The sequence below is a fragment of the Lutzomyia longipalpis genome, chromosome 3 (genome assembly GCF_024334085.1).
Source record: "Lutzomyia longipalpis isolate SR_M1_2022 chromosome 3, ASM2433408v1".
Taxonomy (NCBI): Eukaryota; Metazoa; Arthropoda; class Insecta; order Diptera; family Psychodidae; genus Lutzomyia; species Lutzomyia longipalpis.
In genome coordinates, this window is record NC_074709.1 from 25,305,335 (window position 1) to 25,327,422 (window position 22,088).

At 36.8% G+C, this 22,088-nt stretch overlaps 6 protein-coding genes across 8 annotated transcripts in view; 2 read left to right on the forward strand and 4 right to left on the reverse strand.

Moving 5' to 3' along the window:
• Positions 1 to 22,088, reverse strand: part of LOC129792945 (beta-1,3-galactosyltransferase 5) — a 1,144,668-nt gene that overhangs the window by 958,904 nt on the left and 163,676 nt on the right. The window lies entirely within an intron of this gene.
• Positions 2 to 701, reverse strand: LOC129792996 (DNA polymerase epsilon subunit 4). Its single transcript, XM_055832516.1, has 2 exons — positions 460 to 701; positions 2 to 385 (listed from the first exon to the last, which is right to left on the reverse strand). The coding sequence occupies exons 1-2, from the start codon at positions 602 to 604 to the stop codon at positions 87 to 89; spliced, it is 444 nt and encodes a 147-aa protein (XP_055688491.1). The 5' UTR covers positions 605 to 701; the 3' UTR covers positions 2 to 86.
• LOC129792997 (uncharacterized) lies at positions 712 to 1,353 on the forward strand. Its single transcript, XM_055832517.1, has 2 exons — positions 712 to 846; positions 899 to 1,353. The coding sequence occupies exons 1-2, from the start codon at positions 812 to 814 to the stop codon at positions 1,302 to 1,304; spliced, it is 441 nt and encodes a 146-aa protein (XP_055688492.1). The 5' UTR covers positions 712 to 811; the 3' UTR covers positions 1,305 to 1,353.
• Positions 1,345 to 2,793, reverse strand: LOC129792999 (histone H3.3A). Of its 3 annotated transcripts, none has more exons than XM_055832520.1 (3): positions 2,671 to 2,793; positions 1,803 to 2,097; positions 1,345 to 1,738 (listed from the first exon to the last, which is right to left on the reverse strand). In XM_055832520.1, exons 2-3 carry the CDS (start codon positions 2,082 to 2,084, stop codon positions 1,610 to 1,612), a joined length of 411 nt encoding a protein of 136 aa, XP_055688495.1. In that variant the 5' UTR covers positions 2,085 to 2,097; positions 2,671 to 2,793; the 3' UTR covers positions 1,345 to 1,609. The 3 variants fall into 3 exon arrangements, with proteins under 3 accessions (XP_055688495.1, XP_055688496.1, XP_055688497.1); XM_055832521.1 differs by having other exon boundaries at positions 1,803 to 2,094; positions 2,671 to 2,789; XM_055832522.1 differs by having other exon boundaries at positions 1,803 to 2,115; positions 2,671 to 2,748.
• Positions 6,612 to 17,439, forward strand: LOC129792951 (protein ABHD1). Its single transcript, XM_055832447.1, has 6 exons — positions 6,612 to 6,892; positions 7,143 to 7,271; positions 11,034 to 11,414; positions 11,485 to 11,608; positions 14,271 to 14,357; positions 14,434 to 17,439. The coding sequence occupies exons 2-6, from the start codon at positions 7,167 to 7,169 to the stop codon at positions 14,958 to 14,960; spliced, it is 1,224 nt and encodes a 407-aa protein (XP_055688422.1). The 5' UTR covers positions 6,612 to 6,892; positions 7,143 to 7,166; the 3' UTR covers positions 14,961 to 17,439.
• LOC129792891 (protein MMS22-like) lies at positions 17,321 to 22,030 on the reverse strand. The gene is made up of 7 exons (XM_055832303.1): positions 21,469 to 22,030; positions 20,828 to 21,401; positions 20,538 to 20,764; positions 19,604 to 20,476; positions 18,412 to 18,838; positions 17,702 to 18,339; positions 17,321 to 17,615 (listed from the first exon to the last, which is right to left on the reverse strand). Exons 1-7 carry the CDS (start codon positions 21,918 to 21,920, stop codon positions 17,450 to 17,452), a joined length of 3,357 nt encoding a protein of 1,118 aa, XP_055688278.1. The 5' UTR covers positions 21,921 to 22,030; the 3' UTR covers positions 17,321 to 17,449.

Genomic DNA, 22,088 nt, shown 5'->3' on the forward strand with positions numbered 1-22,088 from the left:
GTTATGTTAAAATTTTCAGGTTTATTTCATAAAATTATGCAAAAATGTACAAAATAAATGGAAATTAATGAATAAATTTGATTTAATTAAGTCTTAAAACATCCCTCGAGGAAAAAGAGAGCATCAACAGTGGAAATAGCAACGTCCAAATCATTCCTTTGCAGTGTCTTCCGTTTAGCCCCCACTGTGTGGGTGAATGCTTCCTTCGCCAGGGCTTCAATGAATATTTCCGTTGCCTTTGTAGTCAGCACGAGGGCTTCTAGGGAGATTTTTCCAGCTTCTGGATCTAATTTCATCATATTCTTGATTTTGCTCACGGGAAGACGGAGTTTTTTGTTTTCCTTTGATCCTTCCGGAGCCTTTGTTTGCTTTTCTTCATCTTCACCTGTCGGAGATTCAATTTCAGTTAATTTATGACATGTTGGGGATTCTGGGAGAGAGATTAATGGGATTTCTTACCTTCCTGCTCCTTTTCATGCTCTTCCGGTGAGGCTACAGCGTATTCCGGACCAAGGTAGAGTTCAGGATGCTCCAAATCATCAATATCATCGTAGTTTAATATGTTTGAGGGCGAATTATTCATAAGAATTTCCTCACTTTCCATTTTTCTAACAATTAAACACAAAGAAAACCCCGGAAAAGCTCAATTTTACAAAGAAATAGAGAAAAAACTTTTGGCGCAAAAGAATTTTGGGAAAATTTGACAAGCCCATGCCAATTCAACATAACCTCAATGTTTATTTCCTAAGAAATCAAAAAGATTTCTTTCAGAGAATTTTAAGATAAATTACGTTTGAATTGGAAGTTTGGGATGCTTGGGAGATTGCTAAGGAGCCCCTTTGTTAGGTAAGCAGTAATTAGTTTGAAGAAAATTCATTTTAATGACTTTTTCACGTAGATTATGTAGGAATAGTCCCCTGATTGTGTCATCCGGAAGGAATTTCTGCAGCAAAATTGAGACTGCAACGAGCAAACATGATCGCACGGGGGCTGCATACATTGGCAGCAATGCCGGGAAGTGGATGGCAGAGCAGACACGGAGTGGCCCCTCGAGGCAGGGTGTTTGGTATCAACCCTACGTCGTAATGGCCTGCCTGGTAACCTTCATGGCTTACTTCTGTATCCTCCGGGAGGAAAATGACATTGATCTGGAGCTCCAGAAGAGTCTCTATGAGCGAATTGAAGGCCTGGAGGAGACACAGCTACGCGTCCGGCATAAATATAACCTCGAAAATGGTTTAGATGTGAAAGACATCGAGGACAGGCTCAAAGAATTGGGTGCTAGCGTTGAAAAAACTCCTTAGAATTGTATTAAAAACTAACTAATTAATAAAAGAGAGAGAATTTCGTGTAGTTTAATGTTTATTATTTGTGTGAATTCAACTAAATACATTTAAAGAACGCGATCGCTCTTTCTCCCCGCTAAAATCGTTACAATTCACGAAATTTCTCAATTTGTAGGGGGAGGGCTCCCTGGCGATTCCGCGCATGGGGGTACATCTAATTTTGGATGGGGGGAGGAGGTTTCTTAATACATAAAAATAAGAAGAAATGTATAGAAAACTCTTGTATGGACAAGTAAATCCATTTTGGAGTGTTTGAAGAGAATTTAAGCGCGCTCGCCACGAATTCGTCGTGCCAGCTGGATATCCTTGGGCATAATTGTCACACGTTTGGCGTGGATGGCGCACAAGTTGGTGTCCTCAAAGAGACCCACGAGGTAGGCTTCACTGGCCTCCTGAAAAAATCAAAGGAAATTCATTAAAATTCTCTGAAGGAAAATAAAAAAAAAATAAACAAACCTGAAGGGCTCCAATAGCGGCCGATTGGAAGCGCAAATCGGTTTTGAAGTCTTGCGCAATTTCACGCACGAGACGCTGGAAGGGCAGCTTGCGGATGAGCAATTCAGTGGACTTCTGGTAGCGACGAATTTCACGAAGAGCCACAGTACCGGGGCGGTAGCGATGGGGCTTCTTCACACCACCAGTGGATGGGGCGCTCTTACGGGCTGCCTTGGTAGCGAGCTGCTTACGCGGAGCCTTTCCTCCGGTTGACTTACGAGCGGTCTGCTTTGTACGGGCCATGATTTACCTGCTGCTGGAACAAAAGAAGAAACTAAACTAAATTGAAAGAAAAGAAAATAATCTCACGGGAAGCAAAACAAATTGTCGCACGAGGGGCCCTCTTCGTGCCCACATCGGCTCATCATCGCACCCAAAAGAGCCAGTGCGCAATCGCACGGACGCTTTGCGAGTTTTTCCATTTCTCCCGCCTATTATTTCCTCCACTTCACGCATTCTTTTCCACCGAAATACAAAAGTCACAAAATCCCATTTCCACGAATTCCCTTAAAAGCGCCCCCATTGCCCACAAAAGCCCCTCAGACACTCACAAACCCACAAAATCCCCCCAAAAATGCGGAAAACTCCCAACAAAACCGACGGCATCTTGGCGCGCGTTGAATTGAGAGTCAAAGACGAAAAGAAAAATCAAAGTGGGGGGCTCAGAAAAATGGCTGGCGCGTCCCTTTTCAGGTGCCCTCAGAGAGACTTCCAGAAAATCCGCGAGAAAACCCCTCAAAAGACCCCCCAAATGGGGATTTTCCACCCAGAATTTCTTCACTGAGACACAAAGAAGACATTTTGTGGGGAAATTTGTGAAAATTCTCACCTTGTTTTGATTTTTTTGCACTTTTTCACGGAGCTGCTGCACTTCACGCGACAAACTTTCACAATAAACTGCGATAAACTGATGAAATGTCACTACGGCGGGATGCTTCTTCTTCTTCTTTTTATTTTTAAACAGGGCCGGACTTCATTTCGACATCCACACAGCGCATGTTGAATTTTTCAATTTTGTTAACGTATTTTATATCCTTTTGTGCTATTAAATTAAATTATTCAATTTTAGAAGCCTGGATTTTCCGTTTTTCCGAGCACAAACATTTTTTTTCAATAAAAAATCATTTTGAATTTTATTACACCCTGACTAACCCGGCTGGCAAGGCTCTACCAATAGATAGATGGAACACCTTACGCGTATGGAGAACCATAAGTGATACAAAGAAATGTTATATATTTTTTGATTCTTTTATTATTTTCATTAAAAATGATTATTCTTTAAACAATTCTTCTCTCAGGACTAATAATTATTCTAATTAGATTTGATTTTCAGTCATTAAAACAATTTACAGTGCTGGATAAGACCTGAAAACAGAACAAAAATTCAAAATGGCGACTGATGTTTGTCAGATTTGTTTTGGGCTAATTTGTTTAGATTAAATAGAATAAATTACTTCTAAAACTCGTCCGACTTTTAGCTCTTTACTTATTTCAGAGATTTCAGAAACATTGCAAAAAAATTAATACAGAAATAAAAAAACAAAATGGCGGCTTGCAATGAATGTCTAGCAAAATCCTCAAAGAATTCTAGCGATTCTGGAGAGATCTTGCGGTATTCAGTAAAAATAAGAAGCCAGTAGAATTAACTTTAATGGCTAAAAATATAAAATAAAACCAAGAAAAACTATTATTTAATAACAAAAAGAATATTTAGCGAATAGTCAGGCGGTTAAAGTTTACTCTATTCTAATAATTTTTATTAATTTTATTCCTTAAAAATGAAGCTTGATGATGATAATTTTGCCGAAACGTCGCTGGAAAGCGTAAAATGCTGAATTTTTGCACGACTGCTATTCCGATCGAAGAACCAATTTAACCCCAAAGCAAAAAAAATATTTGAAAAATAAAAAAAATTGGCAAATTTTCCATGAATTTTCATTGAAAAATCCAAAATTGACAACTTCAATTTCCATTCGTGACATGAGAAAACTCGTCCACCGGGTTAGTTTGTGCGGAAAAAGGTGGAAAAACCACCCCAATTTTCACAACTCCTCTCTCTAAATTTCACGTGATTTTTCACCTTTCTATGTCATTTTAATTCCCCTTCTAAATTTATCCAAAGTGGTTGTGCATTAAATTCTTTTTAAATAAAAATTGTACAAAGTACAAATAAAATTGCAATAAATTGAATTTTCCTTCTAAACTAAAAAAAACTGTGATCAACTGAAAAATTTTCAGTGACCTTATTTTCTTGGAAAACCCAGTGATTTAATAAAAGAAATCAAGGTAAATGACCTCTAAGGGGGATAACAAATCAATTTTCACATTTTCCTTAAATAAAATTTGCAAATTAATTGCGGTGGAAAGTTGGAAAATTCGGGAAAATTTGTTTGGAAATTCTTCTACTGTGAAGGGATGAATCGATTAAGCCGCAGTGCGAAAGTTCATGGCTTTTTTTTTCGGGGGGAGATGTTAGGGGAGTCTGGGGATGGGGTGGCCCTTTTGCACATGGTTCGTGTCTCGTGGGGACTTTTCACATTCCTCCTCTTGTAGTATTAGATTTTCCAAATACCATCAAAATTAAAATTCCATTTAGATATTTTCTCCCAAAAGCACGCGAGGAAATCTTTTTTTCCCCTATTCAAATTTTTTGTCTGCGCGAAAGAAAAATTCTCTCTTGAGCTTTTTTTTTGCATAGTAATGTGAATTTTCCTGTGAATGAAGGGAAAATCGGAAAAATCAATTGGCCATCCACATGAGCGCCCCACTTTCTGACGCATTTTCCGCTTTTTTTTTCCTATGTAGGTGGGTGGCAGTTGCAGGTGTTGAATTATTGATAAAATGGGATTGATTGTGGGAAGAATCACATGGGAATTTTCACCCACACACACAGGAGTTAGTATTATGGGCTCATGCATCCCCATTGGACATTGTCCTGGAAAATCTTAGAGCCAAGAAGGATTAAGTATTCAATTTGGCATCAATGAGAATTTTTAAGTGATTCCTCCCCCGTACACATTTGGCAGCAAAATTGAATAAGATTAACCCTTTGCCTGAGAATTCGCTGACAATGAGGAAAAATTAGGGCAGGAAGGGCACAGTTAGTTACATACTTATATTTAAAAATTTTGAAAAAATCCTTTTATTGCAGGAAAACTCATAAATGATTTTCCCTGATCTTTACTTCAAAATACCATCATTTTGTTCAAGATTTTTTTTCCTGAAATTTCCGTTAAGTCAAAGACTTCAAAATTGTCCAGAAAAATAAATTCTCAATGAAATATTCTTTAAATTTCACATAACAACTTCTCAGATTCGAGCTTTAAACGATTCTACTCGATCTTTAGGGGAGACCGGGGCTAATAAAGTCACTTAAGGGTTTGGAAAAAGCCAAAAATATCATATTTCCTAGCTAGATAGAACAAAATGATCTGAGAAAGAGTTGTAGGGCAGTAAATTTCCTAAAAAAATGAGCTGTACATTTCGTTTTATCTATTTGGGAAATATGATATTTTTAGCTATTTCTAAACCCTTAAGTGACTTTTTTAACCCCGGTCTCCCCTACGATTTTCATGAAAATAAAAACTTTTAAAGAAACAAAGAAAAATTTCCAGGGGCATTAAGGGCAATTTTAGAGCAACAAATAGCATAATAAGTTTTTTATACACTTCTTAAAAAGTTAAATAGATTCAGTAAGAAGGAGAATCTTGGAATTTTTTACTCGAAATTTCAAGAATTTTTGTCAAAAAATGACTATTCTGTGAAATTTTGAAGTTAAACTTTACGAAAATTTCAGAAGAAGTTTAAGAAAATCTAGGCTAAATTTCATAGAGCAGTCTAGGGCAAATAGAGTCAAACAAAACATGTTTAGGAAAGGCTTTTTCGTCAAAGGAGAGCTTAAGCTATATTTTATAGAATATTTTTATTGAAAATTTTTAGTTCTACATACATTTTGTTCCTAGACTTTTCTGTTTTATCTTTAACTTTTACTAACTTTACGAGCCCTTTTAGTTCCGTTTCGATCTTTCTTGAAACCATTTTATTCTTACAAAAACTGAAAAAAGCTTCAGCTTAGAGGAGAATTTTATTCTATTATTTCACGAAGCTTCAATTTAATTAAGATATATCGTTAATATTCACGAATATTCAAACTCTAAAAATAACTAGAACAAAATAATCCCTCAATAGGGGAACATGGACCAATTTCGGACCGCGCATAGTGAGAAAAAGTAGTATAAAATTCAAAGCAATATTCTTCAATTTGGTACCATTTTAAAGCCCATTTAATGCATTTTTTACTCCCATAACTTTTTGCATTTTAAGTTTTATTTGTTTTAAGTAATAGCGGATTGAAAAAGGCCTTAAGAGGACCGAATTGGGCCACGTTTCCCTAATGTTGAAATTTCGCAAATTCTTAAAACTCTTTTGCCATAACCGATTTTTTCACTTTTTGTAAGAATAAAGTGTTTTAAAGGACTATTCATAACTGAATTAATAAAACACTTTAATCTGACAAAAAAGTGACTAAATTCGTTTAAAGCCAAGATTTTAGAACTTTTCTACGCGAAATTTCAAGATAATTGATTAAGGAATTAATTTCTCTAGATCATTTTTCAAGTTTAAATCCCATGAATATAAACTGTTTTAATTAAATTAAAGCTTCGTGAAATGGAACAAAATTCTCCTCTGAGCCAAAGCTCATTTTCCATTTGAAATCCAACCGTCTGCCCGCAAAGGTGGGTCATTGGGGGCCCCCAATCATGTACTTGTGTGCGATAGAGAAGCCCCAAAAGCGCCACAATATCTCTTCCTCTGTTCCTCTGCGCTGTGAGTGAGATCATTCAGTCGTCGTAGTCGTGGGTTAACCACAGTTGGGCACAGTCGGGCGTGGTGTGTGCTCCCCACGAGAAATTTCTGTGATTTTGCAATCGCGTTTTTTTTTGCATGAATATCTTGTTGAATTAAATAAAAGCAAAATCTCATTTTTCAATCGTTATCACTTCTCGTGTGTTCTGTGTGACTACAAAAGTGATCTCACTTGTGATTGTCTGGTGAGTGGAAAATTGCGGCTAATTTCCTTTTGAGATTTAAAAGTAAAAGAAAAAAAATCAGGTGAAAATGGGCTGCAATAGAACGAGCGAGGACGTGAGATTGAGTCAATCCAGTCCAAAGGTCGATCGCGTGCTCAATTCCCGCTCGTGTGAATTTTTTTGGCGCAAAATTCCTCAAGAAGTTTTTTACCCGGCGAATTGTGTTAAAAAGGAAGCATCTCTTAGAGAGATTTAATTGGAATTTTTGCAGATTTTGGCCCTAAGGATACCCAGGATGATTTACGATTTATTCGTGTACTTCATAGACCTACCACGGTGGCACTTCTTCGCCTTCTCCGTCGTCGGCTATGTCTGCTACTACTTCTGGGAGGTCGTTAAGGTAAAAAACTCCCTCAATTGACTCCAATCAGATGCATAAACAAATTGCCCACTTATACACAACACAACTATTAATAGACATCCGCACATTTTGTCATACAATTCACGCCATTCATTCATTCATATTGGCATTATTCGCGAATTCTTTAACTCGCAAATTCCCCATGATCCTTTGAAAATTTTCCTAAAGAAAGATCCTTTCTGTGAGCTTTTCTTAAGCATGTTAGTGGTTAGTTAAATGATAAGAAAAACAGCTGGTAATGTTAACTGAAAAGAAGGCTTGTGAACGGCAAAATGATAAGACGACTCCAAGCCAGGGGGGCTGAATGTGATTTAGTGCAAGAGATATAAAATTAAAGCGATAGCAAGTGGTCAATTTTTCGACACAAAGAAGGTGTTTTTGATGCTGGATTCACGCTGAAACTGGAACTCGGCCAGAAAAAAAATATTTTTCTTTTCATCGTTTATTTAGCCGTTTTTGCAATTAGCTCGAGTTTTAATTGAAGAACTTAAAGCTTGTTGCTGCTTTAATGAACCACAGGGGAGACTGGAGCTTGACTAGAGCTTATCTTAAGACGATTTTTAGTCTTTTCACTGTAAGAAAATATTGTTTAAAGATTTTGTCTTTGAAGAATTTTTTTATCTAATAAAATTTTTAAATGGGGCTAAATGACTCACGAATGGATAAGTCGTGCAATTTTTGCATTAAAATGTTATGTTTTACAGGGACGTAGCCAGAAATTGATTTAAGGAGTTAATTTTACTTTGTTTTTAAATAATAAGACATTAAGAAAAAATTAAAAACCTCTTAACATTGTTTTGAAAACGTTTTACATTTTCTCTTCTAAAGTTTGATCTTAATTTTTAACGTTTGATGATTTTTTTCAAACTCTTGACGTTAGTTTTCCATTGTTCTTTTAATACTTGACATTTGTCTAAATGTCTAACACTTCTTTTCGAAGATGATTTGATTTATTTCTTAACGTTTGACGTTTCTTTTTCTTAATGTTTGTCGATTTTCTTTTAACGTTTGATATATTTCAAAATGATTTAGATTGTTTTACTTATGTTTAAAGTTTCTTTAAAATATTTCTCTTTTTTTCTAACGTTTGACGTTTCTTTTAAATGTTTGTCCATTTTCTAACGTTTCTAACATTTGACGTTTGTTCATTTTTTGTCAAAAGTCTTATATTTTTCAAATGCATTTGAAAATTATTTTCAGTATTGAAAAATAAATTGTTTTGACCTAAAAAGGAAAACTTAAACTTCCTGAAATTCTAGGGAGTGCTTAGACACCAAAACACCCTCCCTCGCTACGCCTCTGTCATTTTCATCCATTTTATTTAATAATGTCGTTTTCATCCGTTTAAATTAAAACATCTAAAACCATAAAATAAATCCAAATAATAAATTTATTTAATCACATAGCCCTAGCCTCTGTCTCCCCTATAGTAAAGATGTATTATTATAATTTCTCTAGGAGCCTTTGAAGCTGTATGGGCATGAAAATGTTGTAATTTTCAAGCTGAAAACCTTGTGATCGATAAGGTTGAATGATTCAAATGCTGTTGACTTTATAATCTTTGTAATGAATAATAAGATTTTAAAATTAGTTTATGCCTAATCAGTGTTGGATTGTCAACAACTTGTAAAAATGCAACGCGCCCACATTCACGACACGTGCCAGAACCTCGTGTCTGTCTGTTTATCTTCTCAAAATGTTCTAAATGGAAGACTTTTTGCAATTCTTGCTAAAGAATCAAAATCATTCAACCGTCTAACCCTGAAAATTAAAAGAAAAATTCCCTTATCTCTAGACTGCTGATAAAACATTTTTTTAATCAATATTTCTTAATTTCTTTTCCGTGAATTGTGAGGCATGGCGATTACGAAATTCCCCCGCGCGATATGGGAAGCATGCAATCGTCGTGGATCACTGATAAGAACAATATAATCCCCAAAAATTCGTTCTACAAAAAAATTCTTCAGCTCTATTGAGACACTTGGCGAACAATTTAAAAGAAGCCAAGCCACAACGAAGAGCGTGGTAATTGTGAATGAATTATAAAATCTAAAATGATAGTGAAGAAGACATGTTAAACGCATGCGACCCTCAATGATTTGAGTTTATCGCAACTTGACATGGAGCTCATCCTGGGCTTGGAGCTGTTGGCTGGAGTTTGAACTCGTATTTGATTAAAATAAATATTTTACTTGCCCATCTTCGTGTTGAAGGGAAAATGCGTTGATAAACGGAAGCAGAAAAATCACAAATAAGCGTAAAAATTGCAAAACATGCGTAATTTTCGTGATGTGGGTGATTTAAGTTGAGTTAATTTACATCTAGATTAAAGATAAATAGAATATTTCAATGGATATTACGAGTAGAATATGGGCAGAATATTATTCTGTGTATAGATCGTGATATAGATTGAGGTTTTTTGTTCTATTAAAAAATATATATTTGGAAATGTAGAACAGATTAAACGATAAAGTAAATTAGCATGTTACATCAACCACGACGAAATAGGGTAAAATAAAAGACTTAAAATAGAAAAAAATCTCTATAGAATAAAAGCCAAAAAACGAGAAAATTTGGTATTTTTAAGCTTCTTTAGTTCAAATTCATACAAAGACTTCGAAGTAATGTTGTTTAACTCTGTTCTTTTAGATTTGTAGAACCAAAACTAAAATAACTTAACCTTAGAATCAGTCTTGAAATTAGAAAAAGTCACAGGATTTTGATCCTATAGGGCAGTTTTGCAGGATATTTGAAAAGTAGCCAAAAGTACGAGCGTTCTTGAACTTCAGAACAAAACTTGATTTCTTCTTAATTTTGACAGGTGTCATTTTTTTTAAATTTTCGTTCTTCTTTGAACAATATTTTCAATAAGATTTATGCAAATAAAATGTTGACAACATCCATACTAGAACTTACACAACAGATTAATGTGAAACAATAGATGTAGCATCCGAAGAAGTCAAGAAAAGTCATGAATGTCTTGAAATTGGACGCAATATTAGTTTTCTTTGCTCTGGCATTTTAAACAAAAACTTTTTCCTGTAAGATTTGCCCAACTTTCAAGTATCTAGTAAAGATTTCTTGGCGATCTCATTAGCTTTATTCTGATTCTGAACTATGTTTTTACTCTTCGTTTTTTTGTAATTTCCTCCATCTTGGTAAAACATGTCTTACTTTTAATACGTTAATTCTAACAATTATTAATCAAAACTAATCTAAATGGATTTTCCGATGATTCTCAATTAGTTTTTGCCTCAGAATCAGACTTTATTCTGAACTTTAAAACAATTCAAGAATTTAACAAACTGCCGCGCGCTTCAACGTCATTTTCATCGCAAAATTGCAAATCTTTAATCTATCAAATAAGTTCGCATCAACTCTGATCCATAAATTAAATTATAACTGAATTTAATTAAGAAAACTTTAACTGTGTGTAATGAAATGAAAAATAGGAACTTTTTAACAGATTTTCCACATCCTTTTTCACTCAATTGAATCTATTAAATCATTAAAAATAATCTTTTCAATGTTCCTTGAGAATTTATTTAAAAAATCTCAACCTCATTGCTCCATTAACTTTTTCTCCAAGTCCCACCTTTCATGACTTCATTAGGAGTTTACTTTATTTATTACCAAGGTGTTAATGGGACTTTTATCTCCATTCTCTCACTCTAAGAGATAAAAAATAATAATGTAGAAGAAAAGAAAAAGTTGAAATAAAAAGAATTTTATTTTATTCAGCGTCCAATCTTGGCTGTCTCCGAGGGACCTTTCAAGCAGTTCCTGCTGAAGAATGTGCCAACGCTGGAAATGAAATTCTGGCCGACATTCTGGTGCGTCGAGAGTCGCGCTCAGACTGTCTTTGCCTCCATCCTCCGGTCGCAGATCCTCCCGCGCATTAACTACCGCCGTGAGGTGCTGACGCTCAAGGATGGGGGTGAAGTGGCGCTCGATTGGCTCGAGGATGGCTGCGAACCGGATGCTCCGCTCATTCTCATCCTCCCAGGACTCACGGGCGAGTCTCAGGCGGAGTACATCAAGTGCCTGGTCACTGCGGCCAATCTCACGGGAATACGCACCGTCGTGTTCAACAATCGTGGCCTCGGTGGCATCATGTTGAAGGTAAAGTTAAAAAAAAATCTCTTTCTGAGGCTTTTCAGTAGCTTAAACTGAACGTTTTTCCTCCTCACAGACTCCCAGGCTGTACTGTGCCGCCAATTGCGAAGATCTCTCGGAGGTTGTGCAGCACGTGAGGCAACTTAATCCAATGGTTAAGCTCGGTGCCACGGGAATCTCCATGGGAGGCCTCATTTTAGGTGAGAGAGAGAATTTTCCCTCCTCCGAAATATTTAATTTTTAACGATAATTTTCCATTTCGTGAAAATAAAAATATTTCTTTGAATTTCCTTCGCTTCGGTGAATTTCTTTAATAGTTTATTTCATTGAATGTTCATTGAGGAAGTAAAAAAAAAAATTTGCACACTCTACTGCCCTATTGAAAAGCCCCTCAGAAACACATTAAAATTGCATTTAAGCCATTTTAGCACCTGCAGATTTTTAGTGTATTGGAAATAAATTCTTTTTATGAGCAAAATCATCTTAAAATACAAACTTCCTCAAATTGTCACGTGAAAAGAGCAATTTTTGCTAGTTTTTCTTCATAAATCTCTGCTTTTGTAGCTTGTGGGGAAATTTTAATGAATGCTTTTCTTTGATAAAAGTTCATTGTTGGACTTTGTTTCAAGTACAATGAATATAAATTAAGAAATTAAACCTTCATGAGTCGGGGTAATTATTAAGTGAAGTTTTTTGAACTTTGGAAGGTAATAATTTTTGAGTTTTTTTTTCCAAGAAAGAAGCTGTTTTGTTAAACAAAGAATTAATATTTAGTTAAAAACTGTAAAAAATCAGACATAAAACTAAGGCTTTTTATGTCTTTTATTTAAGAGGAATTTCATGTAAATGTTTATAATCGAATTAAAGGTTAAACAGCTGCTTTTAAATACTTTAATATAATGCCTAATAATTATTTAATGAACAGGTGTAAAAATCTCTTAAATTGTTTTTCAAAGAGTAAAAATCTAATTAAAAATTAGAGACAAATAGAACAAGTCATTATTCTCGCAGGAATCATTAATTTTAGTTAATTCAGTGAACGTAATTTTAAGCTATTTCCGCCTGATTTGATAAGAAAAAAACTTTTATAAAGAGCTTTAAACGAAGGGACTAAAGATCAGTAATTAATTCATTTTTGTCAATATTTGTTGAATTTTTAAATCTTTTATTCTTATTCTGAATCTTTATTTTCTTTTTTTTACCGCGAAATTTAAACTTTACAACCAAAAGTTTTTAGTAAAGAGAATAAATAGGAAAAGTAGGGAAAATAAAAATTTGTCTCTAAAATTAAAATTTGAATTTACTAAAAAAAAAATATTTTATTCTGAGACAGACACATTTCTTAGTTAATTGACTTGCCCTCATTTTTTCAAATCTGTCATTAACTTTTTAAAGCTCTTAGGGGAGACCGGGGTAAAAATAGTCAATTTGCATAAATCCTTATCTGCAGGATTCCCCAAGGACAAGAAAATTTCCTCAATAGGTCATTCTTATAGGAAATTTCCTTGCCTACAACTTTGTCTCAGACCGCTTTTCCCTATCTCCACGGGAAATATGAGTTTTCGAGCTTTTCCTGAACCCTTCCGCTTCTGACTTTTTTTAAACGCGACGGGTAAATATAGTCACCAGTTGGCTAAATAAAGTCGATCGAATTTTCCGACATTTCCAATGATTTTCCAACTGAGAGATTGATAGTAGTTGATAGCTAAACTTCTCACCTTTTGATCCGCGACAAGGAATTTCACTTTTATACGCACTAAAACAGAGAATTTTGCGATTTTCTCAAACACGCCATTTTGCAACAAATGAATAGAAAATATGCCAAAAATTTCGATCTCCCATATGATTTACATGGGATGACTAGATCTACCCCAAGGGGTATGTTTTGATTCATTAAAATGAAAAATCATTAAAAGTTATTGAAGAATACACCTTGGCAACATTTTCTGCACTAATCCAGCTAGTGAGAAAAATTATCAGATGGGAAAACTGCTGAAGGAAATGTTCGGAAAACGCGTTTTTCTCAATACGCAAAAGTTTGGGAAATGGGCCAAATATCTATTTTCATTTTTAACTCCTAAAGTACTGATCGGATAACCTCCAAATTACTGTCAAAAATTATATTGTAGGTTGGTAGGGCTTTGCACCCTAATTTTTTCCGATTTATATTTTGGGAGAAATTGGCATTTGAAAATTCCAAAATGACTCTTTTTACCCCGGTCTCCCCTAACCGTTTTTTCCTGTACGAGCCTTTTCGTTTAAAGAAGCGCGCATGGGGCAAAAAGGATCACTCTTGTTTTGAAGAACTAGGTCGCAAAGAAAAAAACGTTTTGATACTTAAGTCATTCAATGGAAACCTAAATTAATCTTTTTAGGCCAATTAATTAGATTTCAGATTCATATTAGAACTTCTTTATACAAAATAGTATCAATTTGTCAAAAATGGGGTTAATTAATTCATTTACTTTAAGGGTAAGGCAATAAAATTACCAACAATATAAGCCTTAAAAACACTAAAATGAAGTCATATTGAGCATTGCATGTATACCATGTATATATAGTTGTTTGACTCCCACCGCTGCCACCAATTGAATCAAACTTTTTTGCATAGAAGTAAAAAATCGTTCAAACTAATTTTAAAATTATCTAAATAAAATCAATGCAAAATACTGGGTTTTTACATTCTTATATCTTAAATGGGGTAATATCAGGGAACAGACTATCTGTTCCTGAGGGTCTTTTAACGTATATTTAGTTCTTTTCATCCCAAAACAAATTAAAAATCAACGTTTTAAAGCATTTCAAACCAATTTTATTACTCCGAACACAATTTAAAGGTCTTTCTTTCCTTCTTCTTTGAAGGTAATTACTTGGCTGAACATTCCGATGAGGCAAGACGCTCAATAACAGCCGCCAAGATCATTTCCGTTCCGTGGGACGTTAAAAAAGGTAAAAAACGAACTTTTTTTTTCTTAAATTTCTTCCTAAAAATAAATCTTTCAAAACCTCTTCCTAATCCCAACAGGGACCGCAAGTATTGAGAAGCCCTACCTTAATAGCATGCTAGGACGCCATTTGGCGGGTAGTTTGTGCGCAACTGTGAGTAAGTACGACATTTTCCAAGATGGAAAGGTGGACATGACGAAGGTGCTGCAGAGTAAGACGATAAAGGAGTTTGATGCGAATTTCACATCGAAACAATTTGGCTTCAAGGATGTGGACAGCTACTACGAAGCTGCCACGCTACACAATAAACTTCACAAAATTAAAGTGCCTTTGCTGTGCCTCTCGGCGGCGGATGATCCCTTCCAGCCACTCGATGGGATCCCCATTAAGGCGGCTGAGAAGTCCTCGCACGTGGCCATTGTCGTTACAGCCCGCGGGGGTCACATTGGCTTCCTCGAGGGTTGGTGGCCATCGTCCAAGGATCAGTACATGGGTAGGCTATTCAGTCAATTCTTCTCAGCTGCCCTCTTCGATACAACCAAGGACTTTGAAAGGACATCCCAAAATATGATGATTGGCGTTGAATGTACATCACGGAGTGATTAGAAAAAAATACTATTTAAAGCAAAAAAAAAAATGGCAAGAAACACTGTGGGGGCTCCTTCTTCGCGCATATCTCACACACAGTGCATTAATTTAACGGCTTCTCCGCGTGACCAATTTTAAAGGAAAAACAGAAAAGAAAATTCCCGCGCGGAGACAACAAAAAAAATGCAAATCTTGCCAGAGCTGCGTGTTTTTTAGCATACAAAAGTGCAAAATAAAATTGCAAAGAATGATTCTAAAAGGAAGACACAAGAAAAACTCTTTGAACAAATTTGCCTTTCCAATTTTTACCTCTCTTACATAGAGTGCAAAAAAAAGAAAAATCGCAAAGTAGGATTGTATTAAAAATAAAACATATCACCCCATTGTTGAACAAAAAATAAATCATTCCATGCTTCTCACAAATTACTAAGGGGGGAAGGAAATACTATTTGTTATCCTTTTCATCACAGTATCGCCCCTTTTTTTCATTCTCCCAAAAAATTCTGCGAGATTTGCGCGATTTTTTTGTGAGGGAGGAAATCATAAATTATATCCATTTAAAACATACCAAAAAGCATTGTGTATGGATTGTGTGTAGTAGAGGAATAGCTGTGATTGTGTATTTAGCAGAGAGATGGCGCTGTGTTCATAAAGAATACGAATTTAGCTCATTAATCACTTGATTTAGCTTCATTAAATGCTGGGATTTTTTTTATTTTAAAGTGATTTCATAAGAGAGGAGAAAATAAGTAATAAACGCAAAAGAAATGATAAGATACTAAAAATCGTACAGTAGATACAAGAACGCTTTATAGGCTTTAAGTATCTTTTAGGGAGAAAAGAAAAACTCTTTCCGGGAGCGGTGGTAATTAATTGTGACTCAATTTAGGCCTAATAGAAGTTTTACTAGGTACGTTTTTTTTAAACTAAAAAATCCATAAATTAATTAAATTTGCCATTAATTCAAAATAAAAGCCCATAGATGACAATAAATATGTCAAAACGTCCCTTGAAAGCTCAAAAGTAGTGCCTTATTACTGGCTTTATTAATGATTTTTCCTTATAAAGAAGAATTTTCTTGGTTTTCCTCATCAAATTCCACTTTATGTTTATTTAAACAATATTTTGAACGCTTTTTCTGCAATTTTAATACTTTTTTGATATTTAATCAACCATTTAAAAGATTCGTAGAGTTCATTACACTCTTGTGGAAGACCAAATACCTTATCCCCCTTATCCAGACGTCCATATTGGACGCTCGCGTGCCTCTAGAAATTAAATCACAAGAGCTAGATCCCTACAAGCTTTGATCCTTTGGGGTTTTTCTGTGATATTTTTCATTTGTTGTTTTTCTTTTAATTTTTCAAAGCTTTCGGCTTCATAGGAATTGACAGAAATGCTGTCTGGTCTGATAAAACAAGAATTGGTAGCTTTTATTCATTTGGAAGCCTTTTAAAGATTTTTTAAATGATTTTTTAATACAATTAGTAACAGAAAATGGAATTAAATTTATCAAAACAGCGCTGGAAAGTTTGAAAATTACGTCTTCTACCATCAATTCGTTCCTATTCTGACGTAAAAATTCTCACAGAAGATCGTACACTCATTAGATTTATCCTAGAAAATACTTAACTTCCACTTCCCCCACAAACGATTCCGGAAGGCGCTAGTTGTCAATTTTATTGCAATCGGAGGCCGAATATGTCAAAGATTAACCCTTGGAGGTTCCGATTTTTTTATCCTCAAACTTTTTTTTTCTAAATTTTCTCCCTAAAAGAAAATGTTTTTCCGACTTTCCTTTCCCCGAACTTGAAGTGATTTACCTTTTTTTAAAACATTAAAAAATCAAATTGGCAACGATGGCCCACAAAGTTCTTCAAAGGTTAATCTCTTGACCATACGTTTAATTATTTATGAGACTTCTGTCTTCATGAAGGATCAATAAATACCTGGTATGTAAAATCTTTTAAATCAGGCTGTATAACTGAAAAACTTCTTGTTCAATAGATAAGAATACCACGCCATCTATGCAGCTAATCCGCACATTAACCGCATTATCTTACTACAAATATATTCACTACACTATGTCAAAAAAAAAACCAGAAAAAATCCAGTAGTGGGATTCACTGAAAGCTTTTCCTTTTTAAAAATAATAAAGAAAATTAATAATTAAAAAAAAGCTAAATGAACAAAATACTTTAGACAAGATTTCAGTGCAATAGATAGAAGAATTTTTTAGGGTTTTACCGCAATAGGCATCGACATAGATTTAAAAAAAATAGGATCTATAAATTACCTGCGTGATCCTTGAGGATCTAACAGGAAGGTGAGCACAATAATGCAATGTTTTTTCAAATTAGTTGTAAAAAAAGAAAATCTTTGAAAAGGTTCTCCGTTTTTTGGGAATTAACTTTCAACACTAAATCAACATATTTATTGTTAACCGTTTAAGTGTTTTTGTAGTGAATTTGAAAATAAAAGAAAATTATTGAATTGACCTGCATTGTTTAGAGTTCCTTCGCTACGGCATCCTCGAGGCTGTTTAGCTGCTGACGCAAGCGGGCGTCGCGTCCAGACCCCCGGCGGAATTCAACTTCAACAATTTGTTCCTTTAGATGGGGCAGAATGTCCCTGACGGCCATTGGATTGACTTTTGCCATCTTCAGCATAAATCTGTTTGAGAGATTTTTAGAGGGAAATTTGAATTTTTAACCGTTAAATTTTAAAATTCAAAATAAAACCGTCGCCAAGATACTCACAGGAAGTAGGCAGAAGTCTGGAAGGAGAGTTTATTCGTCGTGAGATCCTTCAGCCCACGCACGACAATCAACCGGAACTTTGCCTGCCCACGGTAGACTTCCCCCTTGAAGATGAATTCCAGGAGATCGAGAATTAGCTTCTTACTCGGAGCGAAATCATCACTCATCAGCACATGATCCATTAGTGGGAGGCAAACAATATCCAGGAGGGACTCATAAACCCCCAGCGTACTGGATGATTGCACAAAAATCTCCTTAAGCACATTAATAGCCAGGGAAGTGTTGGAGGTGGCTCCTTTGCGCGGAGTCTGCGGGAAGAATCCTTCGCAGAATTTCTCAATGACAAAATTCCCCATTTCCGGTTCCTTTGATGTCAGGCACTTCACGAAGGGTTTAGCCGCCATTGAGGCATTTGTGGTGGTTTTAAAGTGAGGCGTCCAGTGCAGGATCATATTGCTGATCGCTCGTGTCAAGTACTGATCCCCTTTGTAGTCAAGCTTGGCAATTCCTTCCAGGAAAACCGGGAAGATCTTCATCATTGCCCTAACAATATGCACTGATTGTGTCTTCCCCAGCAGAAGCGATGCAGGAAGCATAAATTCCGCCATTAGGAGCCTCATGAAGCAATTAATCTTCATCTGTGTGGTGTTAAAAATATAACAGAAAACATTGAGAAGGTTCCAGAAAACTCCCCAAAAGGATCAACTTACAGGCACATAAATGATATGAGAGCAATGGAGGACAATCACAGCAATCGTCCGATATACATTGTTTGCCCCATCGGGCGTACTGAGTCCCTGCATCGCCCACTTCCCGAAGGACTTAACGTAGTTGTGGAATTTATTGGAGAGCGCCATTTTATCACGAGGATTCTCCAACTGCTCGTACTTCTGTCCAATCCCAAAGAGAAATGCATAGAAGGGCTCTCGCGATGCCAGGAATTCCTCACGATTTATCGCACAAACTTCCTGCAATTCTGGAAGTGCTGCGATGGCTTCCGTGGCCATCCGGAGATCTTCATTTGCGGCTGATGAGCAGAAGATCATACAGCGGATCCAGTGATGGATCAGGAGTCCGGGATTCAGGACGGATACCTTGTCTGAGGTGGCCACCATTGAGAAGAGCGTAAAGAGGGATCTAGAGAAGGGACATTCGGGAGTTCCTTTAGGCTTGTACCTTCATCGTTATCTTCAAACTTCATCGTTTGAATTTTCGGGAATCTCTGTAAAGCTTCGTATTCATTTTTTGACGTTTAATTTGCAAAGATGTCAAATTTAAAAAAAGTAACGTATTATCTACGAAACTAATACTTTGAAGAATGAAAATTAATGAGAAACTTGAAGTTTGTACACTTTCCTTCCCGGAACGATTTGATATGTTCCCGGAAAGTACCATAAATGGCTGGAAGTTGTGCAGTCATCCTGACCATTGCATCAGGAAGTTTCTAAGGGATCTTAGGAACTTCATTTTCGACAGCCGGTTAATATTTGTTTTTCTTTTTAGGTCAAAATCAGTCCATTTAGGAAGTCTCCTTTGCAATTACGTTAAGCGTTTTTATAGACTCAGATTTTGACCCCTAAATGACATCAAAGATCAGCCGGGTGTCGAAAAGGATGTTCCTAAGATCCCTTAGAAACTTCCTGTTGCAATGGGCAGGATGATTGCACAATTTCCAGCCATTTATGGTACTTTCCGGGAACATATCGAATCGTTCCAGGAAGGAAAGTGTACAAACTTCAAGTTAATTAGAATGAAAATTTTACGAATTTCCGAGGATTTCTTCAACAGAATAAAGAAGTAGCTCGATCCGAAAGCTCTGGATAAAAAAATCTTAACCCCCTGAATCCTCAAAATTCACAAAAATCCCAAAGAAATCATTAAAAATCTTCAAAAGAAACTTACTTGGGATTCTTGCAATTCATCTCCATGAAGCTGCTGAACAAATCCTCAATCCTTGGTAGGCCATTCTGTCCTGAAGCTGCCAAGCAGAGATTCCCCGTGAGCTCAGGGAGCCACAGTGTTCCCTCATTTGTCTCATACTCTTCCTTCACGTACGGCAGGATGTGCAGGAAGAAGGCACGGAGGAGTTCCTGTAAATTCCTCCCTTCATCCCCCCTGGCGATGATACCCTGAATCCTCACCAGGGTTCTATTGAGATGATTTAAGAGGAATTCTTTGTCATTCTCCGGGCATGATTTAAGGTATTGTCGCACCCAAGGAGCCACCAGAATGTGCTCCTCGTGGTCAAATGACTCAGATTCTGCGAATATATCGCACATCCCATGGGCGAAGACTTTGAGGACTCCCTGAGGGGTTTGGGTGTCCGTATTTGTGAGATTTAGCTTCGAAACAAGCTTCCCGGGATACTGAGATGGACGTGATTGCCTAAAGGCAAGAATCAGCAGAGCCACCAAGCTTTTGGAAGCAGCCAATTGGCGGGAAGCTGCTAATTCCGGAAGGGGGATTAGCAGACAAATACTCTCGACTCTTTCAATGATTTTCTCATCTCCCATCGTGGTCAGGATTACCAGGAGGCTCGTGAGATTGTGAATGCCCGTTTCATTCATTGATTGCCACTTTTTCGTCGTGAACTTTATGAAAATCCTTCCAGTGACCTTCTGGAAGTTCCTCATAAAGTCCGTTTGGGAGAATTTGTGCAGGAAATGCGCGATTGAGTGGCAGAATGTTGAGTAGCTTGTCTGGGTGGGTGGGAGACTGTCTAGGGGGATGTCCAGGCTCTGTTTTGCTGCTTTTATGTAGCTCATGGCTGAATCGCTGCAAGGAAGGGAATTAGTGAGAAGATCAATAAATATTTCGGGTGGTTTCCGGAGCTTACTTGGGGACAAGGAGGGAGCTCATCCCATCACTGGGAATGTAGAAATTCGTGTTAATCTTCTTGTGGAAGTACTCCCAGAACTGAACAATCACATCAATAGCGCATGGCCAGTTGTTCAGGATGAGGGAAGCTGTCAATCTAATGGCCACACGTGCTTCCAACTCCGAAGGATCCTCAGCAAAGAAGGATTTGACAGTCTTGTCCAGGAGATCAACATTTGGAGGCGTCTGAAAGAAATATTTCGATTAATTTATTATTAAAAATTAAGAGATTTTCCGGGGGTTTCTTACATCCTTGAGGATCCCTCTGGGGATTTCCTGGAGCTTCACAATGTGCAGGAGGATCCATAAGGTGAAAATGTGAGGATTTTCGCATTTATTTGGGCTTGGGCGAAGGTGGGAAAACTTCTCAGAGCCGGATATCAAGGAACTGAGGCAACTGCTGAAGATTTCCCAGAATGTGATCTTCTCCTTGAATGTTTCCAGGAGTGAGATGATGAGGAACCAAACTTCCTTCACACAGACACAGTGGAAGGGGGATTCCGTGAGAATCTCACTGAGCTTGAGCCCATTGAAGGTATTCAGGGAAATCTTCAGCAGATCGAAGATAAACAAGCTCAGAGAGTTGAGAAGTTTCTCCCAGCTCTGGCATTCCCGGAAATCCGTCTCCTGGGCATTTGCACGATAATCCTGCGTGAGGATTGTCAGGATTAGCCATCTCCACTCCAGGCATCCGTGAAAGAAGTGATGTGTTGTGGAAGAGGGATTGCTGTGAATTGTTGGGAGGATATTTGTGCTGGGAATTGAGTCTTCTGCTTCAATAATACTCTCCAGGAGCTTGAGATTCTTCTGCAACTCCTCACGGCTGGAAAGAACAAATCATTTGCATTGTCTTCTTCCAAGAATCACTTCATGATCTTCCCAAAAGTTACCTGATTACATTGAAGAAGCTCCTGGTGTAGTGAAGAAGGGTCGTAATGTGCATCCTCTTGTTGAAATTCGACTCAGAAACAGCCCGTGGAAGTTTCTTCCCACACTTCAGCTCTAGCGCTGTGGTCTTTGCCATCAAAAACAGCGTCTTGAGGAGATTTTCTTCCAGGAAAACTTCCTCAGAAGCACAAATATTGAAAAGTGAATATTCCTGGAGATTTATCTTCTTCCCAGAAGTGAGAAAGGAGAGATCGTTGTTCTGCACAAAGGAGACACTGTGGAAGGATGATGCGGGAACATCCTTCCCGGTGCATACAAAGTGGGATGTGTGGTAATCCTCCGGGAGGATGCTGCAATCTGGTTGAGTTGAATGAACTTCATTTTCCTCCAACTGTGCTGAGATTTCCATCAGCGCCTCGTCATTTTCCTCATCGTCACTCCACGCAAAGTCCATTTTTCGGCTTTTTCTGCAGCCAGGCTTTGAAAATCAATAATAATTCTCCTGAATTTGATGAGATTCACGTGAATTCAAACGATCCGGGAGATTCTATCAAACATAACCTCAATAATTTTGGCGCCAAATTTTATCATCTGATTTTGACACCTAAATTATCAAGCTGGC

Bases quoted from the DNA above. Each gene is read 5' to 3' on its own strand.
- LOC129792996 (XM_055832516.1), bottom strand. From the start codon at position 604: ATGGAAAGTGAGGAAATTCTTATGAATAATTCGCCCTCAAACATATTA. The intron at 386-459 runs GTAAGAAATCCC...AATCTCCGACAG, and splicing joins GCATGAAAAGGAGCAGGAAG to GTGAAGATGAAGAAAAGCAA.
- LOC129792997 (XM_055832517.1), top strand. From the start codon at position 812: ATGCTTGGGAGATTGCTAAGGAGCCCCTTTGTTAG. The intron at 847-898 runs GTAAGCAGTAAT...TTTTTCACGTAG, and splicing joins CTAAGGAGCCCCTTTGTTAG to ATTATGTAGGAATAGTCCCC.
- LOC129792999 (XM_055832520.1), bottom strand. From the start codon at position 2,084: ATGGCCCGTACAAAGCAGACCGCTCGTAAGTCAACCGGAGGAAAGGCT. The intron at 1,739-1,802 runs GTTTGTTTATTT...TGATTTTTTCAG, and splicing joins CCGCTATTGGAGCCCTTCAG to GAGGCCAGTGAAGCCTACCT.
- LOC129792951 (XM_055832447.1), top strand. From the start codon at position 7,167: ATGATTTACGATTTATTCGTGTACTTCATAGACCTACCACGGTGGCAC. The intron at 7,272-11,033 runs GTAAAAAACTCC...TATTTTATTCAG, and splicing joins ACTTCTGGGAGGTCGTTAAG to CGTCCAATCTTGGCTGTCTC. The intron at 14,358-14,433 runs GTAAAAAACGAA...TAATCCCAACAG, and splicing joins TCCGTGGGACGTTAAAAAAG to GGACCGCAAGTATTGAGAAG.
- LOC129792891 (XM_055832303.1), bottom strand. From the start codon at position 21,920: ATGGACTTTGCGTGGAGTGACGATGAGGAAAATGACGAGGCGCTGATG. The intron at 21,402-21,468 runs GTAACTTTTGGG...TGTTCTTTCCAG, and splicing joins AGCTTCTTCAATGTAATCAG to CCGTGAGGAGTTGCAGAAGA. The intron at 17,616-17,701 runs GTGAGTATCTTG...TCTCTCAAACAG, and splicing joins CAGACTTCTGCCTACTTCCT to ATTTATGCTGAAGATGGCAA.